The 14130-nt window shown below is 37.3% G+C and overlaps 1 protein-coding gene across 5 annotated transcripts in view; it reads left to right on the forward strand.

Moving 5' to 3' along the window:
- SMIM14 (small integral membrane protein 14) overlaps window positions 1-14130 on the forward strand; it is a 54856-nt gene that overhangs the window by 21483 nt on the left and 19243 nt on the right. For all 5 annotated transcript variants that reach the window (XM_053975202.1, XM_053975201.1, XM_053975200.1 and 2 more), the window contains one exon: window positions 9717-9827. In XM_053975202.1, the coding sequence (XP_053831177.1) occupies window positions 9753-9827 (75 nt within the window). In that variant the 5' untranslated portion in view covers window positions 9717-9752. The remainder of the gene's footprint in view (window positions 1-9716; window positions 9828-14130) is intronic.

A 14130-nucleotide genomic window follows, 5' to 3' on the forward strand; every position in this document is an offset into this window, starting at 1 on the left:
TTTCCAGTTTAATTTTGCAAAGAGACAAAATGTCTAAAAAATTGTGAATGATTAACACTTAAAAAAGAATAATTTGAAATAATGAACTACTGAAGGCCACCTGAGCTGCAACCTTTTTCTTTTACAGACTGAGCAAAGTCATGTTTCAATGGCCAAAACCACCACAATAGGTTATATAGTTCCTTATGGGAGCATACTTTTTTAATACTTTTAAAAGTAAATTATTCATTTTGTACTATGAAGCCCAAAAGGTAAGCCCAAAACATCTCCCAGGTGGGATAATAAACAGCGAAGTCTGGTTCCCTGTTCTGCTTCCATGGCGGGGCTAGTATGAGATCCTCACCTCTGCAGTTTTCCATCTGCAAGGCTGCTCTTTATTCTTGCTTCCTTGCAAAAGCAGGCCTGCCCCCTGGAAGTGCTCCTCTTCCCTGTGCAGCTGCTTGCTCAGAGTCTGGCCTGCCAAAGCAGCACTAGCCTTTGGCCCTGGCTGGCGTGGCACAGCATGGGTGTCCTCGCAGGCCTGGTGCAGAACTGCTTCCAGCAGGGTTTTCAGGATTAGTATGTGTTGCTTTCTGCAGCAGTGCATCACTGATACAGCTGCAGGAGTGCTGAATTTGGGAGATTGGCAGTTGTTTGGGAATGGGAAGAGAAATGTCAGCAAGCAGTGAGGCAGTCTGTGATGCTGGAGACGCTAACCAAAAGCAGGAGAGTGAACTAATATGCCCAGGTTTTCTACTTGGTATTGAGGTGGAAGGACCATGAAAGTCAGTGAGAGTTTTTGCCTTACTGAAGACCAGAGGAGAGGGCTCCCAGTTTGCTCTGTAAACTGGTTGAAATATAATGTGTTAGTAATTTTACAGAGGATAGCTCACCTTTTTGCATTAACATATGTGAAATAAAATTATTAATAACCATTAATTACTCAGTGCAATAGGAATAATTTTGTTGTCCTAGACCACTGTCAGTCTCCTAAACTAGAAGGAGCTGAAGCTTTTACTTAGCAGAAAGAGGGTATTATTCTTGGACAATGCTCTGTGTCACTGACATCTTCTCTTAATTGGTTTTCATATTCTGAGAGCTTTCTTTCAGAAAAATGTCATCATTTTAACAAAAGGATGACCAAAGCTGACAGCTGGAGTTTGGTAATGACATTCTGTATCAAATATCAGTAAATGAATTCTAAAATAGCTGGACTGCTTTTTTGGTCCGTCGCTGTATGTGCATAATTAGCTCCTTTTCAAGTGGTGCCCAGAGGAAATGTCGAGCCACCTGCATGGGAATAAGTAAATAGCTTTTTTTAATCTTGGTAGATCTTATTTAGTTCCCTTAGGGAGTTCAGTTTTGGTCACTGACATCAGCCTTATTGCCTTTAAAGCCTGAAATCTTTGTCCTGACATACTGGGGTCTGACCATGAAAGAGAAGGGGGCAAACAGTGCAGTGAGGAGTTTCAGTGTGTGGGTTCTTGTCCTCTGAGAGTTGTACTTGACACTGACAAGACTTAACTTTGCTGAAAGGCATCTGTATAATCTGTATTTCCCTGATATGCCATTCTGTGTTGAACTGATGCGCCTCACCGTACCTGTAACCTTGGTTAGTCCAGCCCAAAAATAGTAAGTTTCCTGCCAGATTCTTATTAGATCCTGCCACTCTGAAGGGGTGTGAACTTTTTCACATACTTCAGTTTGAGAAGGGTTGTGATGCTTGCTGTGAAAGGGCTTTGACCATAATTATAAGTAGTTGAAGTTTTTATGCTCTGATTCCTGCTTCACTGCTCTAGGTGCTAGCACTATTGTTGGCATATGGGTTCAGAAGCATATTCTGCCCCACACAGAGTACCTCCAAATGTCCACTTCAGGGTGAAAATATTAGCAACCCAGCAATGCTCAGAATATGGTGGTGGTCACACAGTAGTGGAGTTGTGGTATGAAGACAAGGGATGTATCAGTGCTCTAGTAGTCCTGTAAGACCACCAGGAAAATACCTGAGAGAAACTTTTACCACTTACTTCTCAGCTTCAAGTCTGTCCCTGCTCAAAAGCTCCTTCCCTGATTTCAGATGTCACTGTAGTATCCTTCAGTGGCTGGCTCAGCATTTCTTAGTTTCTTTGGCTTTGTCCTAGTTTTGAGGAGTTGTTTTGTATTATGTTTGCATCTCTAAGAAACACCAGATGAATGCCACTGGAAAATTAATTAATTGCTTACTTATGAGGTGGTTTGTGGGACAGTAGTGAAGTTACCCAACTAGTATGCCTTGAGTAGGATGTGGCTGGGTGAACATTTCTCTTGTGGAGCTCCTACTGGGGTCTCTAGCTCCTACTTGAACAGTCTCAGTCAACTTGGTTGAATCCAGCAAGACTCCACCAGTTGCCTTCATCTGTGTGTATGGGTAATCACTGACTTTTCCATGAGGAAGGGAACTGGCTTAGCTCAATCTGCATTGAAGAGTTAGTTCATCTTAGATCTTGTTAATTATCCTGAGAAAAGTTGTAGTGCAAAATAATACTTGCCAACTCATTAGGCTACAGCTGGAAGTACAGGGAGACATGCTGATGCTTTCAAGTACAAACCCAGCTGCTCTCCCCTCACCCCCTGGAATTATAAGGAGAGTGGAGACAGTTGCTTTATACCATGAAAGTGTTGCTATGCCTAGGAGCCCACTTTGGAATCAGCCATCAAAATCATTGCAGCTCTTTTCCCTAGAAAGCCTAAATGGGCGATCTGAACTGGGACAATTAGTTGAAGAAAGCTGTAATTGGAGCCATGCTTTACTGTGGCAGCACTCCTTCTGGCAGGACCCACATTCATATCCTGCTGGTTTGCTTTTGCTGCCCAGTTAGCCTCTTTTTTTTTTTTTTTTTTTTTTTTTTTTTTGTCCTGAAAATTCAGTTTTATATTCAGTTTTATGCCGAGGAGGAGGCCTGGTAGAAAAAGATCATCAATAGTTCTCTAGAGATCTGTACTATGTAGTTCATGCAGAACTACTAGATCTTGGTGCGCTAAATCTGATGAGAGTCATAGTATTTGTTCCAGTAAAACTAGGGTGCAGCTGTAAGTGTGAAAGAGATGATGAGAGAGAGCTTCTCTTGGGTTATTAATAAAGGGGATTAAAAATCAACATTATAAAAAAGCCAAATATAATGTTGCCATGTTTCAGACTTTAGTTCTATGAGGGAATATTTACTTGAACTATCTAAATTACAGTAATAGAGGAGAAGAGATCCTTGGAATGTTTTAATTAGTATCAATTTGTATACAAGATTCTTCTTTGCAGAAGTTATTTTTAGCCTTGTTTGAACAGAGGAAGTTGCTTTGTAAAGGAAGTTTTCCTAGAAAACGTCAAGCTTATTTTTGCTAGTTTTATAACCCCAACAGTTTAAAACGTTTTTATAAAAAATGAAGACCACCTTCACTGGTTACTTATGCCAGGCTCTTGGCTTCTGGATTGATTTTGATTTAGTGTGGTGTCTTTGTCTTTAGTGTGGTTCCCTTTAGTTTAGGTTCTGTTCCCTTAGAATCATGCCCCTGTTAACTTCAAACGGAATAGCATTTATTTATTTTAAAGTACTTCTTATTTTTCTCTTTAGTTTTCTTCCTATTCTCATAGTTCCTTTTGTGATGTTTCTTCCCTATTCAACTTCTAATGCTTTAGTTTCCTTACACTGTCCTGTAGTTTTGTTTAGTTTGCCTTCCTTTGCTTTTTTAATGGCTCTGCTACCATTTTTGCCTTGTTCCTCCATTATACTGCTCTGATGATAGGAAATGTGTTGCATTTCTGGTAGTAGCAATTGAACTAGAAATTTTACAAAGATATGTGCTGGTAAAATCAGCCAGTCCTATGTACACATACATCTGTTTGGCTTTTTAAAGAGAAAACCCCAAAATCTGTGCATATTATTTTTCCCCCTCTATGCTACAGTCCAGTCTGAAGAAAAGCATGATGCAGAAATCAGTGGATAAAATTCCCTGCCCTTACTCAGGAAGTTTAGCTGTACAACTGAAATAATGGGAAATCAAATAATAGGCTAGTGATTTGGAAGTAGGTTTTTCATCAGAAGAGTAACAAAACACTCAGGATTCTGTGGGAGGGTGGGATGTACATGAAGTACAAATACTACAAAAGATGGAAATCAACAGGAAAATGCATTATATAACAAATACAAAAAATTCCAAGTTTGGGATTCATTGTTTTGGAATATTTTTGCTTCACTTGGTTGGTTGGTCACTAGTAAACAGTGTTGCCCTACTGCATATACCTTTATCTGTTATTTTACTGTACAACTAACAGATGTTGAATTGGACTCTGTATGACTAGGCAGGGCTCAGTGGGTCCAAGAAGAGGCAGGATTAGACATGGATTTTGGAGTAACCAACTGTACCCAGAGGCATTTTGAAATGCCCAGTAACGAGTCAGCTGGGATCCCAGTTACCCCTTGGGTGCTCACAGTACATAGGGGGACAGAATGGCCAAGGAGGAGAAGAGATTCCTATAAAAGCAGTGATCAGGAGTTTTAGGAGGAGCTTATCACACCAGTCTGTTCCTGCTTGAAGCAAATTTTCACTCCCTGGGTACTATGGTCACACAGTCCCACTGCCTGGTAGTTTCTCTGGGACAAGACTTGATGTGCAGGATTGCAAGGGTGTTATGTTATGCTATATGAGGCCAATGTACAGGATGTTTTAGATTCTATAAGAAAATATTTGGAGGTCATTTGGAGATGGAAAAGATTATACAAAAGAACTAAACTTGGAGCATGCTGTGAATAGAAGAATTTCAAAAAGAGTCAGGTATTGTGAGAAGACATGGATACTAGTATGGCTTAGATGCAGGTGAAAAGGCAAGGCAACACATAATTTTTAAGGAAACCTGTATACTTTAGTAGATAATAGATGAGTACAAGAGAGAGGGTTTCTGCCTCTGACAGTAAGATAAAAATGAGTATTTTATCTTTGGGGCAGTGAATCCTTTATAATTTTTCAGGATGCCTGCAAGAGGCAGAGCAAATAATTTGATTTTTTTATCTAATTTTATTTTAAGTTTGATACATATTTTCATTTGTTCTGCCACACTACTCCCAATACTCTTAGAGGTATTTGACAACTGTGTTCCAAGTTATTGCACTTGGCTGAAAAAACAGTAGCAAGGATCTTGGGATTTTGTTTCTCTTTAAAGTAATGTGGCAAGATTCTGTTACTTGCCTGTTGTGCTATGAGATATTTTTGCTCCCAAGAATTTCTTACCTTTAGTCTTCAGGAAAATAGCAACACAGTGAAAATAGTTCTTAGTAGGGGAATCTTCAGCCATTGTATTTATGATGTTTGTGATAGTCTACATTTTAAGTGCCTGGATCCAGGAAAGAAAAGAGTTGATGAGCTTAATGTTTTGATGCTAAAGATGCCTGGTTTAGTCCATGATATATCTGTAGTAACTCTGATTTATGTATCATATAAAGTGTTTCTTCAAATACTGGAGTGATAATACTTTTACAGTCTTTTACACCAAGGAGTAGAGATGGACAACGTGTACACTTTGACCATCTTGCTAATCAGCATCGTATTAGAATCACATTGGAGAGCATCTAGCGCTTGGAAAATGCACAAAAATTCTTGTTTGCCTTCATGCTAGAAAGGAATCTAGTTTTGTAATTATTACAGTGGAGTAAGGCAGAGTATAATTTCTGTCTCCCAGAGCTCACCAGCTGCATGCTATTTACTCAGGAGCAGAGTTGCAGAATTGGGAAATAATGTATAGTCATTGCAATAATTCAAAATACAGAACAGTCTCTAGGGAGAGCAGCCCCCCCCGCCCCAGCCAGACTGTAGCCATAAAGATTGTGGGTTTGATAGCAGGATGTATAAAATATAACATACTGCTGTAGGGCTGGGAGTGGGGAAGATAATAAAAGAAACAATTTACAATAGTTACTATAACATTTCAAATAGATATTCAAGTGAAAAAGTAGTGAGTGTTGCACGCCGCAGTGAGAAGCTTTTATTTCTGACTTAAATCATCAGAGACCATCCTCCACTTTACTCCTGAATTATAGTAATTCAAACTCCAACCACAGTATTTTAATTTCAGCAGTTCTATTTATGATTACCTCTGTGTGCCTCTTTGCAATGGAATGGTCATATTGACTCTCTGATGGTACATCATATTTGTTCTTGTTTACTAATTCTTTCCTTTATTGTGCTCTCTATCAGTTTGTTAGTCTGGAGGCCATAATAGATATCTTCTCAGCTGTTATCATAGAGAGCTTTGGCATATTTCCTGACCATGTCTTCCAGCTGTTCGTAAATGCTGGGATTTAAATACTGTGCTAGCAGTAATATGGCCGACCCAAAATATGGTAGTTTTGAGTTGTGTAAAAGACATTGCCAGTCAAGAGGACTTGCAGGTATTTGACATCATAGCCTTACCAATTGATGTGGTCCTACCAGCTGATATAAACCAACTCTGTCAACTCCAAGGAAAACAAGGTGATGATAAACAGAAAAACATACTGGAAAAAATAGGTGAAGAAAGCTACAGGCATTTTATTTCTTCCTCCAAGTCGGGAGGAAAAGAATAGAGCACATACTCCCATTTTCTGTGATAGATTGTGTGTAGAATGACTGTATTTGCAAAAGGCGGAGAGGTTGTGTGACTCACAACAAAGAGGTCAGAGCTGAGCAGAGCAAGTTAGCTGCTGACGTGAGATCAGACAATTGCAAGTACCGGGAGGCAGGCAGGAAGCACGCTGCAGTTCTGGAACAGGATTTTGATACAAACAGGCTGCCTAAGGAGCCAAGAAATCCTGCTTTGTGGTATATAAAAATACTAGTCTCTTATTCTTAGACAGGGTCACAAAATGCTGATAAAACTTAAGATCTGATTACAGAGCTTGGTACTTTATGCATTTGAGGTGTGTTACAAATAACAGTTAATTCAAGAATATTTTAAAGAGAAATAAAGACATGGCAGTCTTTATATATAGGACTTTATATATAAGACATACAAGTCATCTTATAGTATAGAGTGTTTCTCTCTTCTTTGTAATTGGGCAGACATGTATCAAATCTCAGTTTCCTTCAGTTCCATCAAAAAATAAATGCATAAAGGGGAATTATTTATCTGGATTTTAAGCATATTAAAATAACCCAATTTTAGCATCTTTTTTTAGGGGAAAACCTAGTGCTGTTCCCAAAATACAATATTTGGTTCTTTGCCAATGAAGGAGTTTGTAATAGGCTTGGAGGGAAGAAAGGATGATTCGTTTCAGCATCATGTGAAGGTGGGAAAGCTTTAAGAGATCTTTTGTTCAAAGCTTGGATGGCATTTTACTTGGTGATATGTCTTGTGCTTTCTTAACTCATTGAGGTAATTTGTCACGTACAGGTGCCTTGGGGTAAATTCCTTTTAGTTCCCCTCCACTTAGATTTATGATGTTGTATGACATTAATTTTTCCCATTTATTGTCTAATTTTTTTCACTTGTATGCTCTGTAGAGAATGTTAGCCTTGTTTTATCAGTGGTGACTCTTAGTGTTTGGTTTCTGTTTGGTCCTCTATAATATAAACACTTGTCTGTTAATTGCTAACAATTGCCATTGTTATGGCCCCTAAATTATTTCAAGTTACAATTAAATACTTTTTTGCAACTTCACTTGTTCAAATACCTTCTTGTGGATGTCAGCATTATATCCAGAGAAGCTATTTTGCACTGTTTAGTAATCAGCACTTTTTTTCTATTCCTTATCCTAAGATAGTTTTAGAAAGGCTCCTCTGCTTGGTATGTTATTCAGGGAGACTGGGTAGTTAAAAAAATTTCTTCTATTGCTGTCATGTGGTTCATGTGGTTCTGAAATAATTTCATGAAAGTTAGAGTAGTAGCCTTACAATAATTCTTAAAAAGAATTATTAGATCATCTTCTCTGATCTCCTATGTATTGGAGGACGTTATATCTGAACTTGGGTGCTTCTGTACTTTACTGAGTAACCTGTATTTTACTGAAGCATATTTGAATGCAGTGAGTGGTGGGAAATCCACTGCTTCTTGGGCAGTTTGTTGCACCCATCAGGTAATGGTAAAAATGTATACCTTGCTTTTCTTTTCAATCTGGTTAATTACAGCTTCCAATTACTGGTTCTTGATTACCTCTTCATTGAAAAATTCAATACTTGGGCCTGGTTTTCTTTTCAAAGGTACTTATATGCTACATAATCAAGTCATCTCTCAGTCATCTTCTTACTACATAGCCAGATTACACTTTCTTAGTATCTAGGCAAAAAGAATTTCCTCCATCACTTCAACTTTTGTTTTCCTTTTTCAATTTTCTTTTTACAAAGTGGAGACCCTAACAGGTTAAGGACATTGATGTTCAAACTCCATAATTAAGACAGATATCTCTCAGTTTCTTTTACTCTCTGTCTCTCTCCACCATGGTAAAGATTTATTCAGAGGAACAGTAGGCATTAACAAAGGAAGGGCTTCTGAAATGCATTTGCTTTTTTCTCCCCACAAGAGGGTAGAACTGTAGCAGTGTTATATTCTTCTTCTGTTGAATGAAGATGTTTTACAGACATATAGGTTATTCCTTTTTCTTCTAGTGACACTGAAACATTAAAATGCTCATGTGTGATCGAGGCTGTAAGTTTTATAGGCAGTGACTGCAGAACACGTCTGTTGATTCGGCACACCCTTATCAAATGGCTGGTACATTCATAAAGTACTTGTTTTAGGAATTGAGAGGTGGTATCTGCTCTGTGCTGCTGTGTTTGTCTGTTTGCAAGCTTGCCAGTTGTGTCACATCAGAGCCTGAGTGCATGCAACACTTACACATTCTGAATACAGCTTTATGGATGGCAAGTGAAAAATATTTCTTAAGTATGGTTTTGCAGAACTACCTAATATATCCTGAGAGTCCTCATTTGAGAGAAATCAATCCCAGATTTGACCACAAGGGTAGAAATGCCTTGAAGTCTGCTGCACAGTTTGACCCTCAATTAAATCACTGAAAAGTTATTGGTAAATAGTAAACATACATTAGTACAGCCTGACATGTCTGGTATAAGTGGTTTTAGCAGATGAATAATCTAGGATCGATTCTCTACCATGTCCATTACTGCTTCTTTGAACATTCTGTATTGCTAAGTGATTAACCTACTTCTTTGATCTAAAATTAGTGTGCATAGTTCCATTTTTAAAGTGTTTCCAAGTACATTCACTTTTGTACCCCTGCTGCTTGCTTTCATTATACAACAAAGATGATTGTTTCCTTTAGCAAAAAACTTACTGAGTTTTAAATTATTTTCCTGTACATTGATCTGGAGGGAGAATGCCAGCAGTTTATTAGGGTTTAGGAGTACAAGTTCCCCTGACCTTTCAATTTGTATATGTACACTTAAGAGTCCCACTGTGCAGATGAGAGACAAGAATTTAATCTTTGTGCTTCATGTTTGTTAGGATGTATTTCATTATGGTATATGAGAAAACCCAGGGGAGACACACAGACTTGCAAAAAAAAAATCTGTGTGAGACAGTGTTTTCAGCAACATCAAAATGTAACTGCACATACCAGACTTCTTCATTCATACTGCCAAAGGAATAATAGGATTACCCTGCTTTGTTTTGCTTTTTCACCCTGGCATTAAATGAACTGAAACTTGATGTGTAAGTCTCTGGAAAATAAGGTCAGTTGAAAAAGAGTTCATTGTCCTTTTATTCTTTTACTTCTTAGGTGTTCACAGAAAAGTTCAGGTTTATCTAGAGAGCCATGGCAGAAGGTGGATTTGATCCCTGTGAATGCATTTGCTCACATGAACATGCAATGAGAAGACTGATTAATCTGGTAAGGATAACATGAGGGTATTTGGAAGGGTGGTTATTCAGACATTACTTCAGCTCTTACAGATTTGCAATTACTGGTGCTTTTGATTCTGCTTATTCAGTAGCATGTACAGTAAGAATCTGTGTATCCAACTTTCTGATGAGCTTTTGAAGAGTCAATACAAATTATAGCTTTCTTTATTTCCCAGGGCTGCATTTTGACAGCATTGACACTGTTTCTGTTAAAATGTTTCTTTTATATGCCTTTTTTCAGTCTGCATAAAACCAAAGAAGCTACCCAGCAAAGTCTTTGTGATCAAGGTAGTTCCACACATATGAAGTTGAACATACTCATATGGCAAGATAATTTTGTCTAAATTTTTAAAACTACTCTCTAAAAACTTCTGAAGTTGATAATCCAGTGATTTTGAGTTTTGAGTTCTGTTTCCTGCTATGTCATTGATAGGTTGAGCAACTTCAAGCAAGTTATGTACATTGCTCTAACTGTAAAATGTTGTTTCTGTATTGAACTTAGTTCAATGTCTATTGAAAAATAAGCTACAAAGTGCTTATTTTTTTTCCTAAGTATATGTATTTTAAAATAACATTAACAATTATGAACTGTGAGCAATTGGGTGAATTTGATTACAACTCTAATTTGGTTAAATCCTTTTTAATATTACCATATACATCAACTTCATTTGATGTACTTCCCCTTACTGATTTTCCTATATTTGTTTTTATCACATTTTCTTTCTTAGGGCCTAAATTAATGTCATTTTAAGTTATTGAGTACATCAACTGTTCAAGGCAGTTATGTGTGAAGAAGATTCTCTCTAGGATCAGGCCCTTCTTCAAGAGGTTTCTTAACAGTATTTTGGAAAGGTGCTGCTGACACATAGGTGCAGAAAATTGAGGCTTCTGTGGAGAATAGTTGTACTTTCTGTGGAGCCTTTACATCAGGCCTAGCCATCCTAGCTCATGCTTCCCAGCTAGAGGCACAACTTCAAAATCTTCTATGTTCTTTCCCAAGAAGGATTTTCTTTTTGTTCTCAATATGATGGTTGTGCCATATCCCACAGTTTTGTTGATTCTGAACCTTGATGCTTCTGAACACATGCTAAAGTCATGAGAAAGGAACCCCCAGAACCAAGTTCAGAAGCTGAGAGGAAGAAAGGAGGATGCATGTTTCCTCAGGCTTGTCAGATGCAAATCTAAACTGGCACGGTTCAGAATTTTCACCCCCATTCAGCATTTTTTAATCTCTTTGGTATTTTGCTAGAAGATACCAACAGGCAATGGCACTGGTCAGCCAATTCTCTTTGTTGTGGCTGGAGGATTCTAGTTATGAACAATGTGAGTTGTGTCCAAAGTTAGAAGAAATGCCACGAATGTCCATGAGGTTTTGTTCCTGGGCTGCTCCAGCCAGTGTGAGGTGGGTAAAAATGGATCATTTGAGGAACACTAGTTCCTGTGTAATGGATGTGATGCTCTTGGGCAGTCACCAAGAGCAGTCTTAACAGTGTTCTTGTGTAGTTGCAAGAATGGAGTTTATTGCTCAGTATCCACCTTCCAAAAAGATCATACCAATTAGCACTTGAAACTAGTGCAGAGTAAAGGGAAATTCCAGATTTCATCTCTCTAAAAAGCAAAGCAGATGCTCCTAAATATTTATAAGACCAAATCACTAGCTAGGATAATTTAGCAGATTCTAGAAAAGAAAAGTCTCAGAAGTCTCAGTCAGCAGCCAGACTATCCTCAAGTAACCTGTTGTATGATCTCAGCAGGAGACTTGCTAAGCCATTTTTGCATCTGTAACTTTTATGCTTCAGTAAGAGTTTGCCTTCTAAGCTGCTGTTTTGTCACTTAGTCTTATACAACATGAGCAAACAGAAGTTTTACTATTTGTGCTAAAAATAACATGTGGACATTGGTTTTCAAAATTGCTGAACCCCACAAGTCCCAATGGAGACTGGGTGCACACTACCTCTAAAAGTTGGATCCTCGAAACCCTAACTTCAAAATCATTTTGATAAACAAAGCTAAGTGATCTGTTCAGATTCTGGGTGAGAAAAAGATATCCAAACATGCTATCTACCCAGAATGGTTTCCTATATGTATTTAATTGTTGATTCTTTTTAATATACATAGGTATAAAACACAGCAGAGTACATTTGAATGGTGTTAAAGCTGGCAGTACTCGATAGGATTTTGGAGGAAATTCTATAACAAGGTGTTTGCAATTGTATCCAGACTGAGCATTGTAAATACAAAAGTTCGGAGATGAGATTTAACAGAACAAATTTTAACAGAATTATAATGTAATTATAGGAGATACCCAAGTGTGAAAATGTTACTTTTAGAGTCTTTCAATACAGTAATGACATTGTGCAAAATCCCTGTGACTGATTGTAGATTTTTTTAAACTTGCAATTGACTTAAACAAATTAGTCTGTAAAAATTAGTTTATACCTATTTAGACCAACACTGATAAGAATTCCAACACTGATAAGAATTAAGGCTTCTGCTAATAAAGAAGTTATGATATAGTCATTTGTGACAATTATGTGTAGAGTTAGCATATTCAAATTCACGGATTTCTGTTAGAATTAACTATACAGGAGATTGGAATAACACTGCTATTCCAAAATCAGAAGGTCAAGAAGTCTGCCTCTAGAACCTGAAGTTCTTGTTTTAATTTCCAATAATTTTAACTTCTAATTTAATTGGTATATTTACTTTGACACTCTTATGAAGTGTATGTGGCATTCAAAGTTTAATTTGTGGTTGAATACATTACTTTGGGGGTTTTATATGGCATATAGTTTAAATCGCTATTTGAAATGCAGACTTCAGTTCATCTCATAGTACAATTAATGCTTATACAATAAAAAAAAAGCTATTGTCGTTTAAACTCTTCTTGCTCTCTGTTGTTAGCAACACCACAGAAAATTACAAACAAGAAAGCTGTTAAAAAATCCACTTCTTACTTAGTTATGTGGCTTTGTTATTTATCTGTCTTTCATTTTCCTTGACTAAGCAGGGCTTTGTTTTGTTGGTTTTTTTCCTTCTTAATTCATAATACCATGAAGATTTTACAGTCAGTGAACTGTCTATCTCTAATATGCACAATATTTTAAAAGATATTTTGCTGCTTATTAGGTTAACTCAGAGAAATTGTTAATACACAGAGTTCTTACAATGTATATGTACGTGCTTAAGTGGCATTGAATTATTTTATGCTGAATGTTCTATCATTTTTCTGAAGTGAATTTTTCAGGGTTCTCCTTGGTGTCAAAATATGAACATTTCACACGTGTAAATTTCTGTAGTATGGCCACTGTAAATAATAAGCAGATATTATGATCTCCAAATATTCCTAGGAAACACCAGAAATCTAAAATTTTTGGCTATGACTTCATAAATATAATTTCTAGTATGTAATATCCATGGCACCATCTGTTATGATTTGGTGGTGTTGTGTGATAACAATTTGGCTATTGTATGTTGGATTCGCTATTTACTCTATGGATATAGCAGTTAATTGGGAACTTCCATAAGAGGAAGTAAGCATAGAAGAAAAATATCACAAGATTTTCCATCCTCTGCAGATGCACAAGAATTGTCAAAAGACAATGACAGGTTTGTTAGCTTGCATGACTTTATCTCCAATTCAGTCTCCTCCATGTGCAAAACTTATTTTGACAAGTAGAGCCAAAGTTCAAGAATGAGGAACAGCAAATGACAGCAAGTTCCTTTATTGGGGCCAAACTGTAAGACAAGGGGATGGTTGTTTGAAAGAATCACAGTGAAGGATTCTGTGTACCCAGAGGAAATGGTTCCTGTCTTAGTTTTGGCAAAAAACAGCAAATCCCTAGGTGAGAATGATGTTGTATTTAAACCTTTTTATTTCCCCTTTTTTCACTTACTTTGTAATACAAAAATCTGATTCCCTTATGTTACCCCTCTGGATATCAATGCTCTCTGAGTAGGCGTGGCTGATCTTGGCCCAAGGGTCAGTTCAAGTTTGAAAACTAGACTGAAAACACAGTTTATGTGGTGGTGAGGAATAATCATACATAGAGCATCTTCCATGATAAGTGAAACCTGCTTATGACTGCTTAGAGTGGCCAGAAATGTCCAAGCCAGTAACACACATGACTTTGTGTCAAGTAAACATCCTTTTTCTGTCTCCTTCTGGTACAGTATTATTTGATTTACAAAAACTGACTTCAGAATTTTCTCATACTAGTTTTTACAAAAATGAATGGTATATTTTTTCACCCAAAATATTCCTAATTCTATAATGTAAAAGGAGCCATTTT

This window comes from Vidua macroura, chromosome 4, assembly GCF_024509145.1.
Source record: "Vidua macroura isolate BioBank_ID:100142 chromosome 4, ASM2450914v1, whole genome shotgun sequence".
Lineage (NCBI taxonomy): Eukaryota > Metazoa > Chordata > Aves > Passeriformes > Viduidae > Vidua > Vidua macroura.